The following is a 27,620-nucleotide window of genomic DNA, read 5'->3' as shown; positions in this document are numbered from 1 at the left end:
AGCCGTGCTATTTTACGTTACCTCAGAGACGGCCAGTCAATGGAGTCAAACGGTCACGCCAATGCGATGAAATTAGTGACAAACGAGGCCGTAGCCGCTGTAAAGAGGATTTTTACCTGAGGTTGTGAAGTCCAGGCGCAGATAGATGGTCTTTAGACTGCCATGACCGAGCAGGAGTAGTTTTATGCTAAGAAATTGGCTCATTTGCAGCTGACGCGCCGTGTCAACACAAAGGCCTAGCAAGTGATTTTAGTCCAAGCCTAGCTGCAGCAAATTAACAGGCGTGCCATTTTTAATGTTTTATTCGTAACGCAGTTAATCTCCAACACCGAGAAGAAAGCATTTTAGTGTTTTGTTTTGTTTTTTGACTACTTCGCGATAATGGCGGAACAGGGTGCAGTGGTAATGCAACAGAATTTGGACAGGTGAGTCCAAGTTTAAGGCTAACATGCTAACGGCAGCTACGTAGCTTTACGTAAAAAACATTACGGGAGAGAGAAATTGGGAAAGTGAAGTTATGCTTTATCAAAGACAGTCTGAAACGCATTGACCATTTGACGTGATTGTCATTTTATTCCCACTTATGGCTTTAAACACAGTTGTCAAAGATTGACGTTAGCTTGTCACCATATAGCCTAGTAGTGTTGATATAGGACGTCCTCCACTACTGTCCTTACATTAACACTACGTGCAGTGATTGTAATGCCTCTCTATCAGTTTGAATGTATTCACCATAACATTGTATGTGTATTTTACTTACATTTATTCGTGAATTAACCAAAGGTCATAATGTCAGCTTCACCTCTCCCACTCTCCTGGCCTGTTACCTCTTGACCCTCAGATGACGAGCAGGCTGTGCTTGGTGAAATTTCTGAAATTGTCACGTACATGGTTAACAATCAATATGACATTAAGAGAGAACATCATATCATCTGCTGAAAAGAAACAAGATATCATTTCTATGGCAAGTTCACTTTCATTCACGTGGGTATGTGTTGTATAACCTCACCCATTCATAGAGTAGCCAACAACAAGTAACGCTGCAGTTATGATGAAGAATGTTTGAATTGTGAGCATGAAGTGTTTATTATGAAGATTAATAGTGGCAAGATTAACAGTGGCAAGAATGGAATTGCCTCCATGTATGTGTAGATTTGTCCAAAAATGATATCATGAATGATATCATCCACGTTACAGGCATGATTATGAACAAGTTCATGGTTATGATCACAAATAGTTGATTTTGCACTAAGCGCAGTTGAAGTCATGTTGAAGAGTTGAGATATTCATCAGTCCACACAGTTGGAGTCTATAAATGGTGACGATTTAGTGCTGTGACTAATGTTGCTAGAAGTGGGTGTCAAGCTAAAGCACAAAGCAGATTGATCAATAATATAATAAAGAACAGCAGTGTAACAGCTGTAGTCTTATGAGGATAATTTGAGCTGTTTAACATCTGTGATCATCATGCTTGCATGGAGCATGATTTTATGTCACAGACACCAGAGAGGAAGCTAAATTAAATTTATCAAAAAGAAACTTGACACTCCACAAATCTATTGCGATCGTACTGATGTTGAACTGTTAAGGAGGTAGTAGAGTAGTGTTTTATGGTGGAGGGAGTGTCATGACTTGGAGCTGTGTTTCAACTTCATGGAAGTGAAACTAAAATCCTCAGTATATCAAGGTAATTTAGAGGATGATGTCATAAGGGCTGTCCACCTGCTGAAGCTCAGTATGTTGAGCAATGGTGGCAACAGTGATGCTAAGAATACATTTCAACTGCAGATTGACTTGAAATAAAGGAAATCCAGCTGCTGGAGAGGCCTTGTCAGAGCCGTAGAGATTCTCACACTGGAAGCCATGAGAATATGTTTGAGCTGAAGCATTTTTCTGTAGATGTAGAATGATCTTGACCATTATATAGATCTGATTAGCAGCTGTAGGTGCTTATTTGCAACCAGCAAACCAGAGGGTCACTTACTTTAAACACCAGCACAGTGATCTTATCTATCAGTTTGTCATTTAGATGAAGATAATCTTATGACCGATCAGTGCAAAAAAACAAAAAAACAGGGTTCACATACTTTTTGTTGCTGTACACCTGAACAAAGATTGCTGACACCTTTTTGGAAGAATTGAAAGTATTAGCTGGTATCATTAGCCATCACCTGCTTGGAGTGAGGATTTTTTTTTTTTTTTTTTTGGGTGGTAGGCTAAATGAGGAACAACAACAACGGGATGCTAATTGTTTACTGTGCGTGCTTAAAAAGCAACAAGCACCAAGACGCAAGAATCCACAAGAGCAGTGAACATAGAAAACAGATGTGATGGCTGTCCAATACACACATAGAAGCTAATTCCCTTTGAAAACCACTGGAAAATATTGCAGCGATAATATTTTCTTCTGACATAAGAAGCTCAGACGTGTCCCCTGACACTGAAATGTTGGACATCGCTCTCGGTAGACTGAGGCTTTGCTTAGCACAATGCAGAACTGCAGTCAACATTTTCATGATCTAATAGAAGGGTGCAGAATTATGTTCAGCCAGAATTGCACACCCTGAGTATATTTCTTTTGGGATGTTGGGGCAGTTCCCTCGGAGCAGTGTCTGAACCTTGCTCGTAGCTGTAGCTTGTCACTTTGGCAGTTATAGCAGACACAACACAGACAGTGCAACCTCAGATTCATGTCTGAAAGGCAGTGTCTTTTTATTTGTGATAGCCAGCAGCCAACTTTTAGACAACAAATTTAACTCGCATTCAGCACATTATTGTTATGATGATGATTGTTTGGCTTCATTTGTTGCTTTGGCAGAAGTGTTTGGTGTTTACATATTTGGATGCAAATCTTTCTCATGCTGCTTTATAAAGTGATGGTGTTGCACACGGAGGGACAAAAGTTAGCTGAGCTAGGGTCATAAAGCATGGAACTGAGATCATGTCACGTGTATTTGGATCATTGCAGCTACATACTGTATGTTTTGCAGTCAAATACTGTGTTTGTGGTCATTTCTCATTAGAGCGTGGCTCAGCATACTGGCCCTCATTTATCAAACTTGCGCAGGATCTGGCGTAGATTCTGGTGTAAATATCAGTGTACGCCAAGTGTCACGTGTGATTCACTAAAAGTGTGTACGCTGCTGATTTCGGCGTAGAACCGGCGTGGAGGTGATAAATCCGGCGGCTGAAAACGAGCGTAATTTAAATGTCACGCCCCGATATATTCCTGCTTTAGAGGCGTCGCCCTGCCCCTTTTACGACATGGAGACACGGAAGACGGCCAAGAAGAGACTTTACCGACATTACCGCGTTGAACAGGGAGAGGGCGGCAACATTAAATATCTGGACATTGATAGATTGATAGATTTTGTGATTGATAAGCATCATCCCGGTGGATGGAGGCTGCAGACGCACGTGTCACCGACCACGTCAGGAAACCCAGCGACCTCATGAAACGCTCCTGCAGTTTACTAAACACAAGTGATTGAGGAGGAATCATATATTACTGCTGCGAACGCGACTTTATGACCATCAGCACCGCTGGCAGCATGGTTCGGCTGATGGAGGGATGTGAAACACCGGCTCGATCTCCCGCTGACAGGTCCCGGTGACGGGAAAAAAAAAAAAACACTCCGCCGCGGAGATCAGCTGCACCTGGACAGGTAGCGGAGCCCCCCCCCGCTCCGGTGTCCAGCAGAGAGAGAGACTGAGGAGCCGTCCGGTCATGCTCTGGTGCTGCAGATGTTGGAAGTTTGTGTGTGTGATCTACAATAACAGGTCTGTCTGTCATTGACTGTTTCTGTTTACACAGCTGATTAATGAGCATCTGTCACATCGTGGTTTTTAATTCATCTCAGTTGCTCAAAATAAAAGTCGAGTTAAATTTTCAACACGGACCGGTGGTATCATTTTTTTTGGGCTACTTTTTTAAAATCTTTTTATCAATATAAACAACAACAACATGTGGTCCACATCGCTGCATTATTAGACTATGGTTTAATAATCGTTCTGACACAGCAGCACTCCTTCCTGCATGTTCTACGCTGGTTCCAAAAGTGCGTACACCTGGTCAGAGCTGGCGTGAGATTTGTGCGTACCGTACGCTCACGCTCAGATTAATAAATGCCGATCCTTGCGGTGAATTTGGTGTACACCCATTTTTTTGGTGTACGCAAGTTTCATAAATGAGGGCCAGTGTGACTAAAGGTAGATTTGGATAATGTATGTTTACGTTTTTTTCCTTACGGCCTTCTGTGTAATCACATAGTTTGATCAGTTTTATATGATGGTGAAATTGGAAAAAAAACAGCTATCGGATGTAGAGACGGAACAACTTACTTTCTAGATTGCATTAAATTAGAGTGGCTGGAAGTTGCTGAGCACATCTTTGTTCAAAGGTGACTCAGTGATCACTGAACATTTAGGATTTGTAATTGCTTTATCAGATCACTTTTTACCAGTCATGCAGTTGTTTAACTAGGAAAAAACACTTCCAACTGAGCTGCCATTTTATAACAAGGATTAAACGGTCTCGACCACTTGTAGGCTATGGAACAGAAAGTTTTCACCTACCAGAGTCCAGCTGAGGATGATTGCCCGTGTGTGTGGTGTTGGGGTTTATGAGTATAGTGAAAGTCTCATTTGCTGATCAAATGTAAACAAAAGGGTTACTGCGCCACCAAAATTCAAAACACTAAATTGGAACCCGTTATCATCTGCAGTCTAAACCAAACATGATTTTAGTTTTGATTTACAAAAACAAAAAGATAGTTTTCTGATGCAGAGTTGTTTTAGCTCTGTTTTGTATAACAGGACTTTTAGCAAGTTTTTAAAAACCCAAAATGATGATTTGAACTGTTCAGTTATTTCTGTATAGCCACCAGAGATTTTTATGGTTTTGAAAAATTTGCCATGTTCACAACGTCGCCATCTTTGCTCTACGTCATCACTCGGGGTGGGAAGATTCAATGCCGTCACATAATGTTACCGTTAACATTAGCAGTTCCAGCTAATGCTGGCTAACTTAATTCAAATCAGTTGAACCCAAATGTTGTTTTACTTTACGAAATATTGAAGATATTATTAATATTGAGATATTGGAAAACAGTTTGTCAGACTTGCAACGTTTGTACGTCTTGCTGCCAGGGACACAGCAGTTATACGGTTTGTTTACCCACCCCGCGTAATGACATAAGGAAAGATGGCGACACTCTGAATATGGTCAATTAGCTACATACTGTATTAGATCTCACTAAATTTATGAATTAGGAAGTGGCAATCAATTAAATTGAAGCCGTCAATCCAGTATTTTACTCTGCATATGGTTTTTATTTTCATAATGAAGTTGTGGAACAAGCTAAGTGAATCTGCTTGATCAAGGGGATACACAGAAGTGAAAAAGTACAACTGTGTCCACACACAACAAGTACTGCAGAATAAGATAGCATTTCCAAGTGAGCAAAACTGTCTTGTTTTTAACTCAGAAATAGATACATGAAACATGTTTCGTATGTGACCAGGCTACCTACTTTCGTGTAGTAATAATAAAATATATAATAAGTGTTAAGTGGGACAAAGTCATGCTGGCTCTTTGCCACATGTCGTCATGCTACTTATGTGACCAGAACTTTCCATGTGAGAGTGCTGGTGAGTGGATACTGCAACATCAGGTCCAAGCACATCGGTGTGTCGTTTCCCCTCAAGATAGTTACCAGCATTAGATAGCTTGTGCAGTGTGTACTAAGAGGCATTCGTAGGAATTTGACGCAGCACTTTCTGTCAATATTGAACTTTGGACTTTGAAACCATTTCCCAAGCACATGGAAATGTAGCAGAAAGAAAGGAAGGGCATGTGAGCTTTGTGAAATGTGCCTTAGCTGCGTGCTATGGGTGTGTGGTAGAGGCAATAACCCTGACTGTGTTTGAGGAGCTGATAGCAGGAAGATGTATGTCATGTCCCCTTGCCCATGGTTGTGTACCCAGCCTCTATCACTGACAAACATAAGGCTCCACAGGCTCTTATCTGGCCTGCTACAAGCAGCCAGCTGCCCCTGCAATGCAGTGTTTCACAAATAGATGTAGGAGACACATTTCAATCCACAGCCTGACCTTTTTATTGGCTCACACACAACCTGCCTGTTTTATTCTTCTCTTGTCTGCTTTTGTTGTTCAGATCGCTGTTGTGTGAATGGGCTTATAAATATGTGCTGTATGTGTAAGGGTTAATGACTGACGTCAGGGTCAAGCCCAGTGGTTATGATTTGGCACAAATTTAGTACTTAGAGGTGTGGGGACAGTGATATGAATTTTCCTGTTAAATGCAAACTCAAAATATTATTTTATCATAGTTCCTCTGTACAGTACATGTGTTTATCAGCCTGTGTTGATGGACCTTTCTTATCATAGTTTCCTCAAATTCTGCTTTGCCAATATGTTAAACAAAACATTCTTTTTATTCTTAATTGGAAAGACACATTAAATGTCTGTTTCTTTTTGCCTATCAGGGCAAAAATAAGTAATTTAATTTTTTTTTCATTCATCGATTTAATATTAAATCGATAAATATCGAAGCACCAAGTGTCATGGTCAGAATATCATCAAGTTTTTGGGAAATCCTACCTTGTATCTTTTCTTGTCTGTGTCTGTTAGCTCCCAAAAACAGCTGCATAAACTTGACAACATTTTCTCATAAACAATGTAATGGACATATTCTATTCAGAAATCAATAGCTGTCAGCAGCTTGTTAAAAAAAAAAAGAAGCTGTTTTGCATGGTACTGGGCTTGGCATCAGCTCACCCCAAATGACATGTCCTAAGCTAGCTGTTTTAGCTAGCAGACTTGAGTTATTTAAACCACAAGTCTGAAGGCCAGCCTGTTGCATTGTTGGCCCTAAACTCAGGGTTGTATCTCAAACCTCTTCTAAGTGCTACTTGACCCTTCATAGCTTTAAAAGTGTGAACATTAATCAACATACAACACAATAGATTTATAGTTATATCTAAGTGGAAGTGAGGCCCATATAAAGTGAGAGATTTGCCTAAACAGGAAGTTTTGGATTAAAGGATTGTAATCCACCTTCTTAACTTTGGACGCCAGCCACTCGTGGGCCGGTCAAAGCGTAAACAAACGCCTTTGCCTGGACTGTGCACACGTTAATATGATACAAAGGTCATAGTGCCTAGTACTGTGGTACTACAGGTAGCAGAAGTACACAGATTTATTATGAAGTGGTTGGATGTTGTAATAGAGGTGGGAGGCTCTTGTATTAGTGGACAAACATTTACCTGTCAGTGAGCAACACAAACACACTGAGTCATGTTTATTTGTCGGTTCCATGAATCTTAAGTGCTGTTATTTCTGAATTGTCACAATGTAGCTGCAGGACATTATTTGTTGAGACTGTCATTAAGGTGTTTTTAGACACTGTGGCGTTCATGTTGTGGTGTTCAGTTGCACAATTTTGCACAGACACAAACACCAGGGATATATAACGTTTGAGAGGTCTGTGTGGCAACAGAAGCTCACCAGTTCATCTGTCTTCTTTTCACCAGATGCTGACACATCAGTTACTAATCTTAGACTTTAAGTAGAGTGATACTACTTGTTCCAGCCAGGTTTGTTGTTTAACTGATACAAACAAGTGAGTTAGTAGCAGACCGCCCTAGTTCTTAACCTTTATGTTTGTAGGCCAGAAACCGGCACTCCTTTGCCCTGCCTTTGTGCTCCTGGGCCTCCAGTATTCCCACAGTCACATGACCTCTTCAGAGTGAAAGGCACCTTTGTGGCGTGGCTTTGCACTTCTTAATTGAACGTGAGCTTGACTTGTGAGATGATGAGAAAGTAGCCGTGCGGCCACACTCGTCCTATACATCGAGTCAATCACCCTCACATCCTGTATGCCTCCAGAGCTCATCAGACCCCCTCCCCTTCCCCTCCCGAGCCTGTGTGACTTTATGATACAGTCCTGCACTTTCTCAGATTGTCAAAATCCCATTCACGGCCGAAGTGGAACACATGATGTTGGCCTAGCTTTACAGGAAGGATCTACCGTCCTTCGCTGCAGCACATTCTTTTGATCCTGGCAGCTTGGAGGTTTTTCAAAATAACTGGCAAAATAAAAAGGATAATACACACTGCTGCTCGCCTGCCCTTGAAGTTTCAAAAGCAGTTGGTTAGCATTAGGTGGATTAAAGCTCATTGTGGAAACAGCAAAGCCCCTCTCAAGTTTGCCTGTTGAACATGTAAATAAGCAGTGTGGACGGCAGGTCACCTTGCTTCAGTGAAGTTCAGGCAAGTCGCCATCATCAGATCTCATGTTCTTGAAGGACGTTTTGATGGAAGCCTTCCAAACCTTGTTCAGCACTACCAGGGTTATTGTGCTAGGTATAATGGTGTCTCTCAGTGTTATGTATCCATCGTTTTTTTTGTGTGTGTGTGTGTGTCTAAATATGTAAACATATTTTGTGAACACAATGTACAATCACCAGCGAAGTATTGGCTGCACCGGATAAGCTTGTGTCATCAACTCAATCGGTGGCGGATTCTTGTAAACATTGTTTTGCCACAGTTTTGTTACGCTTCTTTGTTTCGTGTCTTGTGCCAGTTTCCATGTCATATACCGCACAGGCTTTCTCTATGCAGGAAACCATTTTGTACATGTGCAGCGTAGGCTTATCTGACCCAGTGTTCTGTTAAACAGGGCTGAGGTGACATAGAGACAGAGATTAAAGTTTCTCACAGAGGATAGCGTTTCGGTGCTGCTGTATTGGGTCCTGTCATGCTGCGGGGCCGGGTTACAGCAACAGGAGCCAGTGAATCTAAGGGAGTGCTGGCTTTTGTTCTCTGCTGTCGTGCTCCTCTGGAGACATCTGTCCAGTGCTCATCTCAGCTGCTCATCCCCACTTTATTGGGATATTAAGCCCCTCAGTGGACAGTGGACATTGGATGTATATATTTTCCCATTAGCCTTTGCCAGCTTTGAGGTGCAAAAAATGTGTTTAGATGCAGTGTGACAGCTCTAAATATGGTGGAGGCTCACGTACCTGTCAGAAGCACAGAGGGGAGGGGAGGGGAGGGGGGGGGGTGCGCAGTTACAGGCAGATTTTTATGAGGACAGTCGACAGGAGCGTGAATAGAAGCTGAACGTTTCTGTCAAGCTCGGACTCGGCTCATGTGCCCACCTCGGCCCTTCAGCCGGCTGTGTTACTTGAGCGCCTCGACCCGAGCGCTCCTCTCCTGCATCGTCATGTTTTATTCAGCATCGGAGGAGTATTGGAAAATCAAGCGGGCAGCAACCCGAGCAAATAATCCCAGTTGGTCATCCAGTGTCTTTCACAGAGGACCCCCCTCTACTCCCCCATGGCCCTAGCAACAGAGCACACCTAGACCTCAGCATGATGATGACAGAAGGCTGCAGATTTGACATCCATTATTCAGCTGTGGGAGCAGGAGGCTTTCAGTGTCCACACACAGTGTACTGTGGGGATTTGCTGAGTCAGCTACTGAGGCCGCTGCTAGAGATGGGCACCTGGAAGACTTAATATTGAAGTGACCGACCAACAGCCCTCAAAATCATTTCAGTTGGTTTTTGCTCCTGTTCAGCAGAGGCAGTGTTGAGGTTGTTTTCTGGCACTGACAGATGCTTCTGTCTCATTGAGTCATGACTCAGTCGGAAATACGAGCAAGGCATGGAGCAGTAAAACTGGATTGAAACCATCTTTTCTGAGGTCTGCGTCTGTGTATCACAGACATGCAGACGAACTGTCCTCCCATAAGATATCAAGGCAAATCAAGATGTGAATGGAACAGGTGACTGATGTGCCAATACTCGCAACCCCGGGACATCAGGGGAAAATGGAAGAATGGTTACAATCACAGGCCGTGGATAATTTTGTGACTTTATGGTGAACAATTTTGTACAGGCGTAACGATTTCCAGTAAAACCCCCAGAACGTTTCCATACTCAGGAATCACATTTAAGGGTTATGGGACTTCTTGGACTACATTTAGAAATTAGATCTGTAGATCACACTGCTCTTGAATATTTCCAATTATTTGAATCTCCAAAGAACTGTTTCCTACTTCCTAGTGGGAGTAAAAGGGGATCCGTGTTTCCTCCATTCCATGCATATCTGTCACCTGTTAAAAACAGGAAATGTAACACCAAACTGTAGGTACATGTCATCCAGTCTGACACTGTCAGGTAGCAAGTACCGGTAGTCCAAATCCTGTCAGAGAAGCACTGGCCCATGTTGTACCTCTCAATCCATCTTAAGCCCAGTTTTAAACCAACCTATTGCATGACTATTATGCAGCGGCTCAATTTAAACCTGAATGTAAGTGTAGATTTCATGATGGAGCAAATCTTCTCTCCAAAGTGTATTAATGGTGGATGGGGTGCTTGCTCTAACCTATCCACTCTATGAGTAATAACCTGCCAGGCTTTTTTCTCATGGATTAAATAGCACAAATGTCTTCATCTAAATAATGGCCCAAAATGTACATAATCATAGCCTGAGAGGAAAAACAAACAGCTCTATAACAGTCTCCCCCCACATTGAAATTTTGCCAGGGGTTTATGGGAGGCGTGTGTAGACTAATCATTGTTTCATTCATCCAGTGAAATGCCAGCTGTTCAAGGTTCAGTGTAATTATGAAAATGAGAACGTAAATGTCACACACGGATAGTCAGGCTGCAATTGGGTCGAAGGCAGCTGTTGGCTTCTGACACAGCAGATCCTCCTAGCAACAGGCTCGTCTCGAGCTCAGCTCAACGTGAAAATCTTCACCATTTGGATCGTCGTCGTATTAACTATCAGAGAAAATTTTGTTTTTATTTGTTTCTAATTTGATGAGAAGCAATAGATCTCATAGTTTGGGAGCTAAGCTGTGCTAGTCATGATCTGGTGTTGCTGGTTTTCTCACACCAATTATTCACATCTAACCTATGACTAATATGATTAGTATACAGCAGCTAAAATGAGAGCATAACTAGATTATTGAACTTGGCCACATGCAGTCAGACACACACAGGGGTGATGAACTCTCTAGCCAGTCACACTCTGCTTATAAATTATGGAAAAGTAATATAATGTCACAGTTGGAGATGTACTGTTGTAAGGTCAAGGAACTTGGATATCAGATGGGGGAGGGGGAGGGGTGTGTATTGTTCGAGAAAACCAGACCAATTAATTGGAATAAAGTGCAGCAGACAGGCTAAACATTTAATGGCTCTGTTCTTGTGAGGAGGCACAAGTTGGAGGAGGTGGACTCCTCCTGCCTCATATCTCTTTCTAATTTAAGAACGGTTTACGCCAAAGGGAGGAGAGGCAGAGGATGTGTCGGGATACTTGTGAGCAGCAGGGAGAGGAGAGGGGGAGTTTAATATGGTTTGGCTTGAGGCCAGAATGAGGCATTTGTCTGGATGTCACCCAAAAGGGAGACTCTGTCCTCAGTTTGTCCGCATCCTGTTCTCTGCTCTCCCTGCTTGCACATCCAAGCAGCGGTTATCAGAATATTGTGTTCACGCTCACAGGGATGCCCTGGTGAATTTAGGTTTGAGTTTGCAGTGTGATTAATTCTACAGGCAATGTCAGAGGGATGCAGCTCAAACCACAGGCAAAGCAAAAACTTAGCCATTCGAAACAGTGCACACATAAGGTGCAGGTTGTCCCCCTTTAGCATTTATTGTTTAAAGCACAGTATTGATTTTTTTTTCTAATAACAAGTAGAATCTGACATTGTGATGTGATCTAAAAACTAATCCCTTGGAAATCTCTCCCCTTGAGTCCAGATGGCAGGATGAAGGGCCTGTTGGTTTGTCCCGGTGTGTGTTTGTGCATTGAACACTTCCTGCAGTGCTGTCAGATATGCTTGACAAGCAGTCAGCATTACAGCTTGTTTGCCTATAGGGTTTATGTATCGATCTTGGCCGAGTTCATGCAGAGTCACCGACCCAGAGTGATTTTGTGTGCGTGTGTGTTCCATCTAGGCCATTTAGTCTGGAGTCATTTTAGAGACTTTGATCACTGCCTCCATCTTTATTCTGGGAACAGGTGAAAAATGGCTTCAGCAGCGTTTTCCCAAATAAACTTGATTCAAGCACAAACCTTATGTTCGTGTTTGAAGTGACGGACCTGCTGATTCCATGCTTTTCACTCAAAGGAGACATGAAAAGATTATATTAGTCTCACTTCCTCCCTTTCACTCTCTCCTCTCATCAACATGCACAAACAAACTCACACACGTGCCTCAGTGGCTTAAGATGGTTTTAGACTTTTCTTTGTCCTCAGATGCTTCCTAATACCCATGGACCTATTTCATCTTTACAGAACGATTGTGAACATAGTGAAACTGGTTCTCTACAGCTATGTTTACGTAATAAAGCTTACCCTTTACTTGAAATAGAGTCCAAAGTCACATGCTACCTGACTCTTGGGCTAACCTACCTATTGTATTGTCTAATCTGTGGATAAGGTTATGATTTGATTTCTAAAAACACACGAACAGTCACTACTTCATCTAACCTGTGTGTGTGTGTTTGTTTTCAGGAGCTGCTGGGTGTGCTTTGCAACAGACGAGGACGACCGCACGGCAGAGTGGGTGCGTCCGTGTCACTGCCGCGGTTCCACCAAGTGGGTTCACCAGGCCTGTCTGCAGCGTTGGGTGGATGAGAAGCAGCGGGGCAACAGTACGGCACGCGTGGCTTGCCCACAATGCAACGCAGAATACCTCATCGTCTTTCCCAAACTGGGTAGGTTGCATCTCACAAGGGATAAAACTGATGGGGAGAGGAATAGTAGATCCACCAGGTCCATTACTGAAAAGGGACTCAAGTTAATTATAATCAATAATTATTATAACATAATTCAAAAGTATTTACAGAAATCTGAATGATAAAACTCCCAGACCTGCAATGTTGAGTGTCCTGTACCATGGTATGGTACTAAGAAGACGGTCTGTCTGCCGCTTGCCATCCATACTACAATAATGTACTGACAAAGTGCCATAACCTTTCTAACTCATAAGTTTGAATTTAATTTACTGGGCCTTCAAAATGTCATTACAGCTCTCATTTTTCACAAGCTGTCAACATTGAGGCAGCATTATAGAACAAATTTCCATGTGAACAGCCCGCTGAAGCGCCTCTTTGAGGGCACTCTTAATAGCTGTTGCCTGTAACTGTACCCAAAATCTCTGAGAGCTATTCAGTTTGTCTTGCCTGAGTGCATGTTTATTTACTCGGGAGCCAGCGCAGGTTCCGTGGTGATCTGGGTAAACATTTCCTTTCAGCCTGATGAGGAACAGAAGGGCGCTCGCTTGTTGTACAGCCCGGCTCCTGGCTGATTGACCAGCAGCAGTTCAGAGAAGTGACTGCCTCAATTATCCCAACACGTCAGAGTGACGAGGGCTTCAATTGTTCCCAAACACCAGCTATGACTCATCTAAATACAACACATGCTGCCATTCTTATTTGGCCAGATTCTGCCCATTACTCCGTTTCTCTCTGTCTCAGAGCCCTTCATACATCTATAAGACAACAACACGCTTCGTCATCCCTCTGTTTTTGAGAAATATATTACACAGTAGACATACTAATATTGGTTTAATCCCGTAGTTCATTTTTCCTGCTAAACATGAAGATTGAACAAATGAAGGTTAAGAGTTCACACTTGTGACTTGGTTACCTATCAGCCACTGGGCTACTTGCCTTTCAACCTCAAAGAGAGAGATGTTGCAATTTGAGACAGGAGCTGGCCTCAAGACAATGTCTGCAGGAGGCCTGGCCTGGCTGGTAAACAGGTTCATGTTTATTTATAGTGACCAAGCCTGCACTGTCAGTCACTTTGGTGCTATAAGCAGAGGGTTTGAGCTCAGCTTCTTTAGACACTTCCTCCTCTTCAGTAAATAAGCTGTGTATGTTTGTCTCCCTGTGAGAGCTGATTACTGAACACTTGGCTGTTTGCTGCCTATTTGCTAATGTGTCTGTCTGCCTCTTTCCCTTTTTTTTCATATTAATTGGCCCACCAATCCCGATAGGCCTGTCAATTAGTGTTTTATCAGAAAATATAAGACCCAGCAGAACAGCCCAGCAGGCCCTGATAACTCACATAATTGTTTAAATGTTTTACGTGGTAATTATAAGTCATTAAAACATCATTAAAATGTCACATTGTTTGGCTCACAAATAAAAAAAGCTTTGTATTATCTGAGAAAGCTTCCACCTAATATCTGGATTTGAAAAAGTTCCTATGAGGTTTTTTAAAATCCTTGTAACACAGAGTCGTGCCAAATCAATGCACGTCTGACCGAGACACTCAAAGTCAGTGTTTTTGGTTTAGGTCTTATTTCTTCATGAAAATGATTTGATCTTTTAAACAGCTGAGTTGCAGTCTAACAGGAAGACAAATTTAAAAGTGTGTTTTGTTGAACAAGGAGGTTTCAGTATCACCCAGGCTGACAGCTCTGCAGCTGCACTCAGCACAAAGTGTTAGGATCAGGCCTAACCACACTGTGATCTCTGCCCCGATGTCTACATGATGTGATTAAGATCTAGGACATTTACGTCAATTCAAAAACATAGTCAAGTCAGTTTTGATTTCTGCAACAAGGATAGAGCAGGTCTACGCCATACTATATTTAATGTTTATTGCAATAATAGACACTAGAGACCCAGTCATGGACATTATGTCTGTATATATTTATACACAGTATATGTTCTATTCAGCTGTTTCTATTTTCAGCCATTGTTAATGTAAGTGTTCAGTAGAAATGTCTCCAGCTGTACAGATTATTGAAAGTAGTGATGATTAATTCATAGGCTTGTTTGGTAGGTTTGCGATATAAATGGAGTGGGTTGTTCAGTATTTTGCCACCCAAGTGTTTTCACTGCAGGTAAAGAATAACTCTGAATTAATCGATACCAATGAAGGAAGCACAAAGACGATGTGATGTGATTCAGTGAAATTGCATTGAAGCTATGCCTGACTGGTTGCCAAGCAACATGGCAAGAGAAGTATGTACTGACTATTACGTCGAACTCGGATACACTGGATGACGTTCCTTCCTCGTGCAGTCTGTGCTGTGTTATTTCTCTGTACACAAAACTACATAAAGAATTATGGTGCTTACAGGAAGACTTAAGAAACCAATTTCAAAGTCCACTGAAATTAGATCTTTGCCAATGTAATTTAATTGAATGTATGTCTATGCAGAAACTAATCAAATATTTTTTAGGAACAATATTCAAACTCAAGCTAAACTGGATGTAAATTAATTCTATTTCAGTCTGAGGTCTTTCAAAGCGGGATACACAAACATGTTTGTCTTATCTAATGTTAGAGTCTCACTCACATGCTCTGGCTTCAGGACACATCATGAATCAAGTCTCTGTTTCACACAGTAGCTTTTGAAGTCATGATTTAGACACATTGCATCAGTGTTTTCTTACAGTGTGCCACATCATTATGTGTTTGTGGTTAGTTATTCTTGGCCAGCTCTTATTTTTATAACAGGCGGTTATAAAAAGGATTTGTAGGTCAGAATTTAAAATGTTTAACCTGAAGCTCATCAGCTCCTGATGCCCACTCCCATGTTTGTGTTTGTTTGTCATCTGTGCAGATCCTCAAGTGGTTTGGCCAAATTGGCCAACGGCAATGGAGCATTGTGATGGATGGGCCAGTGGTTTATTTTGAAAGGGAACTTCCTCAGAGCAACCAGAGCCGTGTGTTACCTTTGATTTAGGCATGAGGAACCCTCTTTGGTTTCCTTCAAGTGTAGGCGAGTGTGAGGATGTGGTTGAAGCACTGCACATTTAACTGGAAGCCTGTTGAAGGGAAAACTTCAGTTTATATTCTTAAGTGCGAGAAGTGTCTGATAAGGCCGGGGAGTCGGTGGGATATCTATACCACATAAATTAGGATTTGATTAGTGAGGTCTAAATCTGGAAGGTAGTGCAGCTCAGGAGGAGAGATGTACTCGAGAGAGTTGAGAGCAAGCTTAATTTTTTAATGCTTTTTTCTGCCATAGCTGGAGGCATTATGTTTTTGTGTTTTTCATTCTTCTATATGTATGACAAGCACATCAGGAAACCAAACCCATATTAGACAATATTTCATACACCCGTTTATATCCAAAAGGTCAACTTCACTGTTCTGAAAATGCACTACACAATACACCTTATTAAATATCTTAACTGCATACATTAAGTCTCCACAGACATGATGTTAACTGCATTTTGACTGGTCGGCAGAGGTACTTCTAGTTTCCATTCATTTGTTAATGGACAGAAGAGTGCACTGCCTGGAAATGAAGTAATGAGAGAGAGCGTGTCACTTTAAATGTCTGTTTTCATTTAAGAGGTAAACATAAAACATAAAACTTTTGAGGTGATTTCTCACCATAATGTTCTTTAGATAAATTTTAGGTAAATTGTCCTCGTACCAGCTGAATGTCACTGATGTAACTAGGCAGGAAGTGGAGCAGCGGTTTGCTGAATGCACAGAGCTTGTTGAGTGTACCCGATAGGCACTCCCACTACAGGGAAAAGTGCCTTTTTCTTAATCCCATTAGCAAGTGTCAGACAGAGGTGGTGATGGAGCTGTGCAGGGATGCTGGATGTGTCTGGGAAGAGAGGACTGGTAGTGAAAGTGGGTCATGGGAGGAGCTGACGGAGCAGCTCATCAAAGGCTGAAAGGAGATGAGAGGAGTGACGTTGGCGCTCTGCTGATGAATCCATGAAATCACAGCTGTCCTCCAGTGTTTGCCTATGACTTCAACATCACATTTCACACATCATTAGAACTCTGCTCGGCGACGGCGACATCTCCAGATTATAAACAGGATGTGCCTCAGACGGGATCCTTTCCTGCCCGGGTACTCCATGCAAACACCGCCGTCTGATCTGCTCATTTTGCATCTTTGGCGCTGCATGCTGTCAAAATGCATTTGAGTTTCTTAGTTGGTCTACCACATAGATGGATTTTACCACATCGTGATTGTTTTGCTCGAGTCTGATTTGAATTTCCATTTCTTGCTGTAATTTTAAAACATTCATCCTCGAGCAACCCACAGGGTTCTCAGAGCTCAACCACCATGACAACATTTGAACCAAACATCAAGAAAAAGATCTCACATCTGCATTCAGTTTTTGCACAGAATGCAAATGAGCCCTCTAATAGTTCATTATATTTTGATTTCCACTTGATGAATAGTGACTGTTTTTCAGAAATCCAGGATAATACATACCCCAGTGTCTCAGTTTAGATTCTCTATGTGCCATCTAAGGAGTTCCCATCCCTAACTTCAGGATGTGCTGAGCATTAGCACAGCATTGAAGTAGACAAAGAGGAGTACAGCCTTGTCTGTTTTGCTGCATCATTGCTGCAGTCTTCCTTTCTATCTTTTATTCCAGTCGTGCTTTCGGTACTATGGTTATACAGTACACACAGCGGTACCTTTTTAATTTTATATTTATGATTTGTGTGTGTGTCGTTCAGACAGCCAGCTGCTGTGCCATCTTTCATTTAATGCACAGAGATGTGTTTCCCTTCTTGAATAGTATTTCACTGGCCAGGCTTCACACACTGTGGTATTTGCAGCAGCTTTAATTAGCTCTCAGCATAATAGCAATTTCACAGCTTGGTGACAACACTGTGATGACAGCTTTCAGTCTGGGTGATGGCAGCAAAGCTGTGGACAGGTAGAGACAGGGATCAGCGTGGAGAAGCTGCACCAGCAGTTATTTTCTCAGGGTTGCTGCTGAGGCCAGCTCATTTCAACAGGCTTGACAGGCATTACTCACAATTTGCCCACTGTGGGACCCCCTGCCTGCCACCAGATCAGATAGGGGGTTGTTTTGGAGCCACAGATCACCTTTTCTATTAACCCAGGCTCTGATTGTTTTCACTGTCTTATGGCGCAGGAGAGAGAGCAGCCAGCAACGCTGCAGCTCACGAAGAGCAGGATAGCTATATGCCATCCTGGCAATATTCCCACCAGCACCTGCTGCGGAGCCAAAGCCAGCCTATCATGCTAATTTGGCTGGCAATACAACTCCGAGGACAGTGTGTCCTTGCTGCTCCTTCTTCTTTATGGACTCTCTGCCTAGAGAGAGTAAACAAGCCAGCTGGAACAGTGTGCCAGCGTGCATGCCCACTACCGAAGAACTGCACTTGCACTTTTCCCCCTCACTCCTTCACTTTCCCCTCTCCCTCCCTTTTAATTATCTTAATTATGGAATCTGCTGCCAGTGGCTGAAATGAATTGCTCAGCTCTCCGTCCTGCCAGTGGCCATTAAGGGCGACCCAGTTCTCTCCAGCCGCGATGGCGTAATGCTTAGGCAGGGAGAAAGCGGAAGAGATTCCAACGCTGTCATCAAAATATGCCATATTAATGCGCTCAAGCATCGCAAGATCAATCTGGTCGGGAAACTCAGGTGCAGTAAAGGGAAGCGCTGGAAGGCATCAAATGGCTGGCAGGAGACGAGAGAGAGCCACTGTGTTTATAACTACTTTAGAAATAAAAGTGGGATATTTCCGTTGTGAGTTAAGTAGCTTTAAAAGTGCCGAATAGATCCTGCTTGCTTTGGGTTCTTTCCTCAACAAGTCAAGGCTGCAGACCTTTAGCATGAGCAGTGAATGTACTCAGGTGTACAGCTAACACTGGCTGGATTGTATACAACTTGTGGCGAGCACTTATGGGTAACAGCCTCCTGGTGGCCCGGCTGAACAAACAGCTTAATAAAGTCTGTCTTATGTTCAAACCCCAAACCCCCCAAATAACCATGGATCCTCAGAATTATTTTAGAAAGCTGCTGCTCTTTTTACCCTCGATATGTAGGCTAATGTAAACGTTGTAGTCAGATGTTACAGTTCGGTCTCACCGCGCTGGTTTCCTCCGCAGGCTTATGAAAATGTATCCGTGGAGGTGCTTGGAATAACTGTCCACCGTGACTGGAGATGGCTTGGCACCTGGGTCCAGCTGCAGCACAGCCGTCCTTTACTTTCGGTGACAGAAGCTCTCTGCACTACAAGGGCGATGTGTTTTTTACTTGCCTTGTAGCGTCAATGAACATCATAATATATTTATCAATCCACTGCTGACACGGCCAGAGGGGGAAGTGTTCTTGAACCAAGCACTGTTTTCACAATGACCAGTGACTCAGCACTGTTTTAATGCCATTTTCACAGCTTTATTACCCAACTCCGCAAGATGTGTCAAAATCACTATTTATAAAATGTGATTATAAATGTCACTCTGCCCAAGAGACGAGACGGCACGTTGGCTGACCCTTGCACCACTTTTCTTTTTAGAAATAAGCAATACTGTTTCTTGGGATAATTCATCAGATGTATAAAGTGCAATGCTTCAACGGCTCAAACTTAACACTTACTGTTCAATTATATTTATTTTTTGAAGACAATCTTTGAACTTCTGAACAGTTGATGCAAATAGCTCCACATTTCACACTTGGCCGAGTTCTAAGGTCCTGAGGTTTATGCTCGACTAAATTAAAAACAGGTTTCACCAGACAAGCTACCGGTACTCTTTATAGACAGATTAGCTGCTACTAAATATTTACACCCACTAACTGTCCACTATGAGTGTTGTGTATCTGAAACAACTGACGAAGCTAACATTCGCTGTGACCAGAAGACCAGTTAGGTTAGTGTAACTAGACTTTTCCCACTCACTCTAAACTCTATGAATACTGCTTTTTCTGCACCATACATGCGTCGCTCTGTACGCCACACAAAAAAAACAAAATGATAGCATATTTAGAAGAAAAAGATGATATTCTTTTCCTCTAAAACTGTGATTTTTAGGCCTCAAATCATTCCTGTAAATTTCAAAATGTTCGTAAATAAGGCTAACAAGCTTATGGCTGAAGACACTTATTGTGTCACTTCTGAGGAGCATTTAATTAAATACTTACATGAAGCCGTTAAATCCCTGGTAACAAACTGCTCATCCAGTAGTAGTATTTGTAAACCGTGTGGCACCCGGTCCTAGAAATGATCTGATTTTTGCTTCTAATTGTTTATCAAGGACTAATTGTGTAAAAGATAAGTATTGTAGTGGTGTATCTGCCTCTGTTATCACTATGAACTCCGTATGCGAATGGAAAATTGACCGTAACTATGGACCTCTGTGCTTTGTGGTTGGTCGTCTCTACTGTGAAATACCCAAAAGTGTTCAAACTTTGGCAGAGCATTTTGTGTATGTAGGACATCACAGATTACAGCCAGAAGGTATTTCAGAAAATAGGTTTTCAGGGCCTGAAAAGCCAGACTGCTGTGTGCTGTGGACCTTGCAGAGTTTACACAGTTTCACTGCATCACATCCAGACCCAGTGTTCTGTGCTTAGTCCCTTCGGTAGCATCCCCACCCCGCTCTCCTCCCACTCACTGCTGGGCTGGTTATTAATAGGATGTGGATGGGTCTGTCTGAGTGAGGAAATCAGGTTGCCTTCCTGTAAATATTGCATGATTTCCCTGGAGTCAGCCTGGAAAGCTGGAGCGGGGTCCTTTTTTGGGGCCCTGCTCCTGACACCAGACAAGGGAAGTGAATGCTCCGAAGGCAGGCTTGGACTTCAGATTAATCCTTATTACATGCTTGTCAAGAAGCAGCCCAGTTATTTTTAATCTAGGTGGAACTGACCTGAGAGCCGCCTCCCTCTCTGTCAATACACCACAAGGTGTGCACCATACCTCACATGTCTCAGTCTCAGGCTAAAGAAGAAACTGTACTTTGACTTGACTGCATTGTTGTCATTTTTCCTATGGGACTGGAAAGCTATGTGATCACATGATGTTTACTCAGCGTGCGCTTCCTTGTGTCTCCTGCTCTCTCACTGTTATTGTAATACAGGTAGTCCAGGCTGTAGACAGCAAAGGAAAGTGTCTGGTTATTCTAGTGTCATGTGACCTGTCAGCTTGACCGTTTCCATAAAGATGAGTACACCTTAGGAACAGTCCTTATAGATGAATATTGTGTTGAGTTTATATGAGTTTCTTGTTCCAGTGGTTTTAGCAGCAGGAGTCTCATGACCCCTGCTGTACAAACACTCACTGTTCATTAGCTGAGTGTCATACTACCTTACACTTTACAGCTTTACTGTCCCCTCATAAGCAGTCCTCTACAAACTATTGGAATATGGGCAGCATATGGGAGTGGTGAGACGTTCACTGACACAGTTGTATTTGTATAGTGACAAAATGTTTCTCTGTCACTCTAATTCCCGTGTTGTGCTCTGTTGTTCCACATGATTATATTTGACAAATTGGAGAGAATAAAACACAAGATAACAAGTATTTCTGAAGGGACAAGAGTTTGCCACCTCGGAAACAGGCAATTCTGGCATCAATGCACATTTAATAACCACTTAACCAAAGCTGGAACAATTTGTCAACCATCAGAAAATAACCAGCTATATTAGTAAATTGGAAATTCCACGATTGTTTAATTTTGAAACAAATAGGCCAAAACTCTTGTTTTCTCCCAAATTATTTGTTATCTATTATAGTAGTAGATTATCTTTGGGTTTTGGACAAATGATTAATCAGAAAAACAATCAGCGGACTAATCAATTATGGAAACAAATTGGTTGCAGGCCTGTGTTTTATACCGAAGTAATTTCTGATGAATGTAACTTTAAGATCAACAAAAAATCTAATTTGTGCCGTTTCCCCCATCAGGTCCCGTGGTCTATGTGCTGGACCTGGCAGACCGGCTCATCTCTAAGGCCGGACCCTTTGCAGCTGCCGGTATCATGGTGGGCTCCATCTACTGGACTGCTGTCACCTACGGAGCCGTCACCGTCATGCAGGTCAGACCCATGAACCCTCCTGAGAGGTTTCACTTCACTTCACTATCAAAGTCTGGTCTCTGTGGCTTAAAAATCATCCTCAAAAGTAGTTTTGTAACTCATGCATGTATTTCTGTGTTGAGTTTTTGTTTCCATGTGCATGTCGTTAGATGAAGCGCTGGTCAAGTCACAATCCTCTATGGCTCCTTTCTGTCCAGCATTTCTAGGACCTTGGTTTTTCAGAATAGTGCCAGCAAATCAGTGAAGGTCAGAAGTAGTCTTAGTGTTGTTTTAGATATTTAAAAATGGTTTCTAGTATTAAATGAGAAATGACACTACCCAAATACGGTATATTTGTTTTATGACGTAGAGTTACAAAAAACAAGGTTCTAGTAATGTGGTCCTGAAACTGCAGCCTCCTCCTGCTTCTTGTATCCTGTCTCATCATCTCCTACTGGCTCAGGATGTTGTCCTTCTTGTTTGATGGGACAACATTCCCAGAAGTCCAGAAATATTAAACTGTGACTTAACTGACCAAGATGAAGTGAGCAGGTCTCAGTATAGGGGACTGGAGTAGGAGCTGAGCTGCAGAGAATGAGAAGGTTTTACTAATAACTGAGCTGCAGTCTGTGTAAATGCCACGTAGAGCACAGTGTAAGTCCTGTAGCTGTACCTCTGACTGGAACCAGCTGCTCATTGATTTTCATAGTGTTTGTTGCACCTGATCCAACCGGGTCAATAGCAGCCGCCAAACCATCGCCCCCAGATAAATGATGCTCTGTGGAGCTGCAGGGATGAGCCCAAAAAGACACAACCCTCATGTTTAAAGAGCCTTTTTTGTTTTTTCATTCTTTTTTTTTTGTATTTATCATTTTTTGTCTACAAGATCAGCAGCATCAGATCCAATGTTGTGTCCTAGTTCATCTCTTCTCTCTTTTCTAGTGCAGCTCCAAATGTACTGATCCAATTTGCTCTCATTACCATGCACAACCTGATTAACATAATTTCTCATCTGCACCTGTCCTCCTGCCACCTTGATATTTTACCATCAGCCCAGTCGTCCTCACTGCTGTCTGTCGCCTCATCATATCATATTCTAGGAATCTGTGAGATATTTGACCCTCAGTAGTTTGATTCTTTTTTCAGCCATGAGAAACATGGCAAAGACTGTACTGTTCATTTCTTCATCTAGTCCCATTGTGACTTGTGTGGCCCCTCGGTCTGGACTCTCTCTGCTCTGACTCATCTGCAGCAGCTCAGTTATGAAAGAGAAGTGGTCAATGACCTCACATCACTCCTGCTTTGGCTTCTAGTGCAGTTCAGGATTGACTATAAGATTCTTTTAATCACTTGCAACGGCACTACTTGGATTAGCTGCTCCCCCCTGCCTACACTTCCTAGTTACTAAACCCTTAACACCGCTGAGTGGCCACACAGGTCATCCAGCCCAAACCTGTTGGCCGCCCCGTGTGCCAAACACAACCAGACCCTCATTAGATCAGCTGAGTCTGCTTCTGGAAACATCTGAACACACACTTCTGCTTGAAGCAGGTGTGTCATTTCAAAGGTCGCTCTGGGTGATGACCGGCTGCTGTCTGGTGTCTGTCTCCTGTGTGTGTTGTGTTTTTTTTTTTTTTTTAATGTTTCTCTCTTGTACGCAGTTGAACCTGTGCTGTATAAATAAAGTTTTCCATCCCCACTGTGCTCTGTGCTGGCAGGTGGTGGGCCATAAGGAGGGCCTGGACGTCATGGAGCGGGCCGACCCCCTCTTCCTGCTCATCGGCCTGCCCACCATCCCCGTCATGCTCATCCTCGGCAAGATGATCCGCTGGGAGGACTACGTCCTGCGTCTGTGGAGGAAGTACTCCAACAAGCTGCAGATCCTCAACAGCATCCTGCCAGGTCAGCACACACACTCACACTGTGTAATGAAACTGTACAACAATACTGGTATCACAAATAATGTGTCTCTCTGACTCTGCAACTCCTACACAACATAAGTGCCTCTTTAGCTGATCGGAGTGTTGTGTGTTGCGATGGTTATAAGCCATTTTATTTACATATGAACAAATTAATATGTGGAGGGAAAATTAAATTTAGTATTGATTTAATACTAGAAAACAAATCATAAGTCAAATATCTTGACATTAACAAGTCAAAAAAAGAATAATTAATATCATCGTCCATCAGTTCACCCTGGTACTGGAGGCTCTGCTGACTTCAACATACAAGAGTAACGGTCGTGCAGAAGTTCTGTGACAAGTGTTGGGCATGGTAATAAGTTATAGTTACTAGTTACTTTCCTCAAAAAGTAACTGACATATTAGTTACATTTATAATGTAGTAATTCAAATTACTTGGAACCAACCCTTTAAGCATAGCAGCCCTAAGCTCCTGTTTATCTGGAACTAACCAACTCCGCACACACAGGCAGGCTCCACGACGTATCTGTGCGGAGGAATACTGAGTGAGTTGGTTAGTTCCAGATAAACGGCTTTTTTCCAACTAGTTGTTGGACTGAAAATAATGTGTATGTAACGTACACTTCAATGGGTGTATTATTTTGTGACGGGACGTCTTGAGACAAGTAATGGCGCATTTTATTGTCAGTAACGTTAACAGCGTTATAACGGAGGAAACTATATACTATTTGACTACTCGTTACTAAAAAAAGTAAGGCCATTATTCCCATCACTGTGTGTGACCGATGAGCTGGTGTGAGAACACTCAGGGCTAAACCCATGTGTGTGTCCTGTGTCTCTACAGGGATCGGCTGCCCAGTTCCCCGGATCCCGGCTGAGGCCAGCCCCCTGGCCGACCACGTGTCAGCCACGCGGATCCTCTGTGGCGCCCTGGTCTTTCCCACCATCGCCACCATCGTGGGGAAGCTGATGTTCAGCAGTGTCAACTCCAACCTGCAGAGGACCATCCTGGTGGGTTCACAGACATGAACCAGCAGCTACAAAAGAAACAAACCTCAGAGACTTTGAGTGGAACCGTCTCCTCTGTTTGAACCAAGCTAGTGTCAGTGAATGAAATGACTCCTCTGTGGTAGCCGTGGCCCCGCCCCCTCACTCACTGCTGCTCAGGACAGGTGTAACCGGAGTGTGTCAGGTGACCCAGGCCGAACACCGTGTCCTCACACACTGAGCTCTGAGTGACGGACGGGCAGCTGCTGGCTGAGTGGACGCTGTCTCAGCTTGACGACTGTTTTAGAAAGAAAAGTGTGAAGCGTCATTCATCATTCAAAGGTTGTGGATGTCATCAGAGTTTGACGGTTCTTTAATAATCCTGTTCACACAACACCAGACTGTGTTTAGAAGGTTTTTTAAAACATGTGAGCTTCTGTCCAGGTCTGACTGACCCCAGGTCTCTGCCTGTGAGTCAGTCAAAGACCTGTGTCAGTCAGACCTGGACAGAAGCTCACATTCAGCACAAAGATTCACAGGGACTGAAGCGTGAACTGATTAAAGTTTAGTGGTCAGTGGTCAAAGGTCACAGTGACCTCAAAAAAACTCACTAATTCACACTGATTATGACAGATGACCTCCAGTGTCTGTCGAGGTTAAAATGCTTGAGGTCACATTTTGTATCCAGAGGTCAGCCTCACTGTGACGTCACAATGTTCAGCCAATAGGACAGGAGACGTCCAGCAGCTGCTGCTTGTAACTTATTTCACCGCTGAAGTCAAACAGCCGTCTAGAGTTGATCTTTAATATTTCCAGGTCACAGTTGGACAGGAGGTATAAGGAAGGATCTCCTGTCTGTTTATGGGATGTCAGCGTGGAAATGAGGGAGGATCTCTCTGAAGCAGTGAGCCGAGGAAAAATCTTTCAAGTGTCTTTTAACGCTCTTTCTCTCTCTCTCTCTCCCACAGGGCGGCATCGCATTCGTGGCCATCAAGGGAGCGTTTAAGGTGTACTTCAAACAGCAGCAGTACCTGAGGCAAGCCCACCGCAAGATCCTCAACTTCCCCGAGCAGGAGGAAGCCTGAGGAGGCACAGACCCACACACACACACACCCCCTTCCCTCCGCTGACGGGGTGAGGGTGGGGAGGAGGAGATGAACATGCCATTTAACCCCACCACCTCTCCCGAACAGGAAGTGCTGGTGAAACAGACTTAGGATCAGTATCTACCTACTCCTCACCCCTCTCACCCCCCTCCCCCTTCTGGAGCTGACATTCAATGCAACGACCCCCCCACACACACCGCCGCCACCCTCACCACCACCACGCATTGTTTTTAATCCTCTGGCGCTTTGGTTGGGTGAAGACGGGACAGACTCATGGACAGACTGGTGGACACAGACCGGAGCATGTTTGCAGTCACACTCACATTAACACACACCTCAGAACTTGCGCGGGGTGGATGTGTCACCGTCACATTACTAATACTTGCTGTAAACTTAACTGTATTTTAAAGAAGAAAAAAAAAGTGCAGGGCATGTGTAATTATAAAGTTTTATAATATTAATAAATGATTGTTTTATAATGTTTATTTTGCAGATTTGAGAGGCCCCCTCTGTGGGGGCTTTATATTGAATGAGGATCAATGTTTAGTGTATGGAATGTATTAATGATAAATCAATAAAATGTGTTTAACAGTTGTGAGTCATGATGCAGTACATAAACCAGAGGGAAACGTGTCGTGACTGTTGAGGTTTAATCTTAAAGCTACGCTATGAAAAACCAACAAACTGACCACAGATCAGAAGTTAAAGTAGAGGTGTGTGTGTGTGTTTTATTTTCTCTCTCACATGCCTTGGCAGTGTTCATGTCTGTAGCTTTATCTCCATTTTTAAACAAGCTCTTTGTGGTGTGTTTAAAAGCTCATCGCCTCATCGCAGCACTGAAGGTTAGTCTGAGCTCCTGCAGCCTGTTGCCATGACACCGTCTCCACCGGCCGTGTGGATGTCGTAGTCCTCTCGGAGCTCGCTGTCGCACTGGGAAACCTTTTTTTTTTTCAAAGCTTCAGTGACTGGCACACGATGTTGGATGTAGCACTTTTTACTGAGGGAAACGATGCTGATGGGACTCGAACTCTTCTGTATTTAAAAACACAATTCCTTTTTTTTTCTCTCTTCTCCCAAACATGTGATGGGACTGTCGTGTTGCCTGAGTGTGACGTGCAGCTCAGCTCTGACTGTTGTCGCTAGTGGAAATTTGAAATGAGTCATTGGAGCAGCTGACATTTTGGCAAGACTCTATGGAAATTAAAGGGTCAGTTCACTGAAATGACATGTCATGTTTTCTCACTTCATCCAAATGAGGTTTCATTTCTGCTTCCACCTCGAAACTAGAGGTGAATGTCACTGAAAACAAAAATGAAAACACAGTTTCACCAAACTCATTTGGATTAATTAATTTATTTCAAATATTTATATGGAAGTTATTCTGCATTAGAGCCAAGAGAAAACCTGTCTTCTTCATATCTCAGTGAACTGACTCTTTAATGTTGCACAACATGATATTAAATGGGTTGTAAATCATTGAGAGCATATTGTGACTATCAGTGTCATGTGGCAAATATTGCAGTTTGTTTTGCTGTTTTCTGCCCCTCAGGAAACATGAGAACCTGTAGTATGTGACGGACGCGTCGCCGAGCACTTGGAATATTGAACCTGCACATGTCAAACTGTGCCTGCTTTACAGATGTCCTCCTCCCATCTGCAAACCACAGCTTCCCCAGCACATTCACCGCCAAGTCTCCGCTCTGCCACAAGAGACGTTTGAAGTGTGAACTGTGTTGTACAGAAGTTGCTTCTGACTTGGAGTTTAACTGGTACCACTTCTGTGAATAAAGGTATTTT

The 27,620-nt window shown here is 43.0% G+C and overlaps 1 protein-coding gene across 1 annotated transcript; it reads left to right on the top strand.

The window, feature by feature from the left end:
- Window positions 1–29: 29 nt before the first annotated feature.
- marchf5 (membrane-associated ring finger (C3HC4) 5) lies at window positions 30–27,589 on the top strand. The gene is made up of 6 exons (XM_083988421.1): window positions 30–425; window positions 12,552–12,754; window positions 21,699–21,829; window positions 23,527–23,710; window positions 24,575–24,741; window positions 25,686–27,589. The coding sequence occupies exons 1-6, from the start codon at window positions 382–384 to the stop codon at window positions 25,800–25,802; spliced, it is 846 nt and encodes a 281-aa protein (XP_083844547.1). The 5' UTR covers window positions 30–381; the 3' UTR covers window positions 25,803–27,589.
- Window positions 27,590–27,620: the final 31 nt, after the last annotated feature.

The sequence above is a fragment of the Trachurus trachurus genome (genome assembly GCF_905171665.1).
Source record: "Trachurus trachurus genome assembly, chromosome: 15".
Classification (NCBI taxonomy): Eukaryota; Metazoa; Chordata; class Actinopteri; order Carangiformes; family Carangidae; genus Trachurus; species Trachurus trachurus.
The sequence above is the reverse complement of the archived record's forward strand: the minus strand, read 5'-3'. Positions and strand labels throughout refer to the sequence as shown.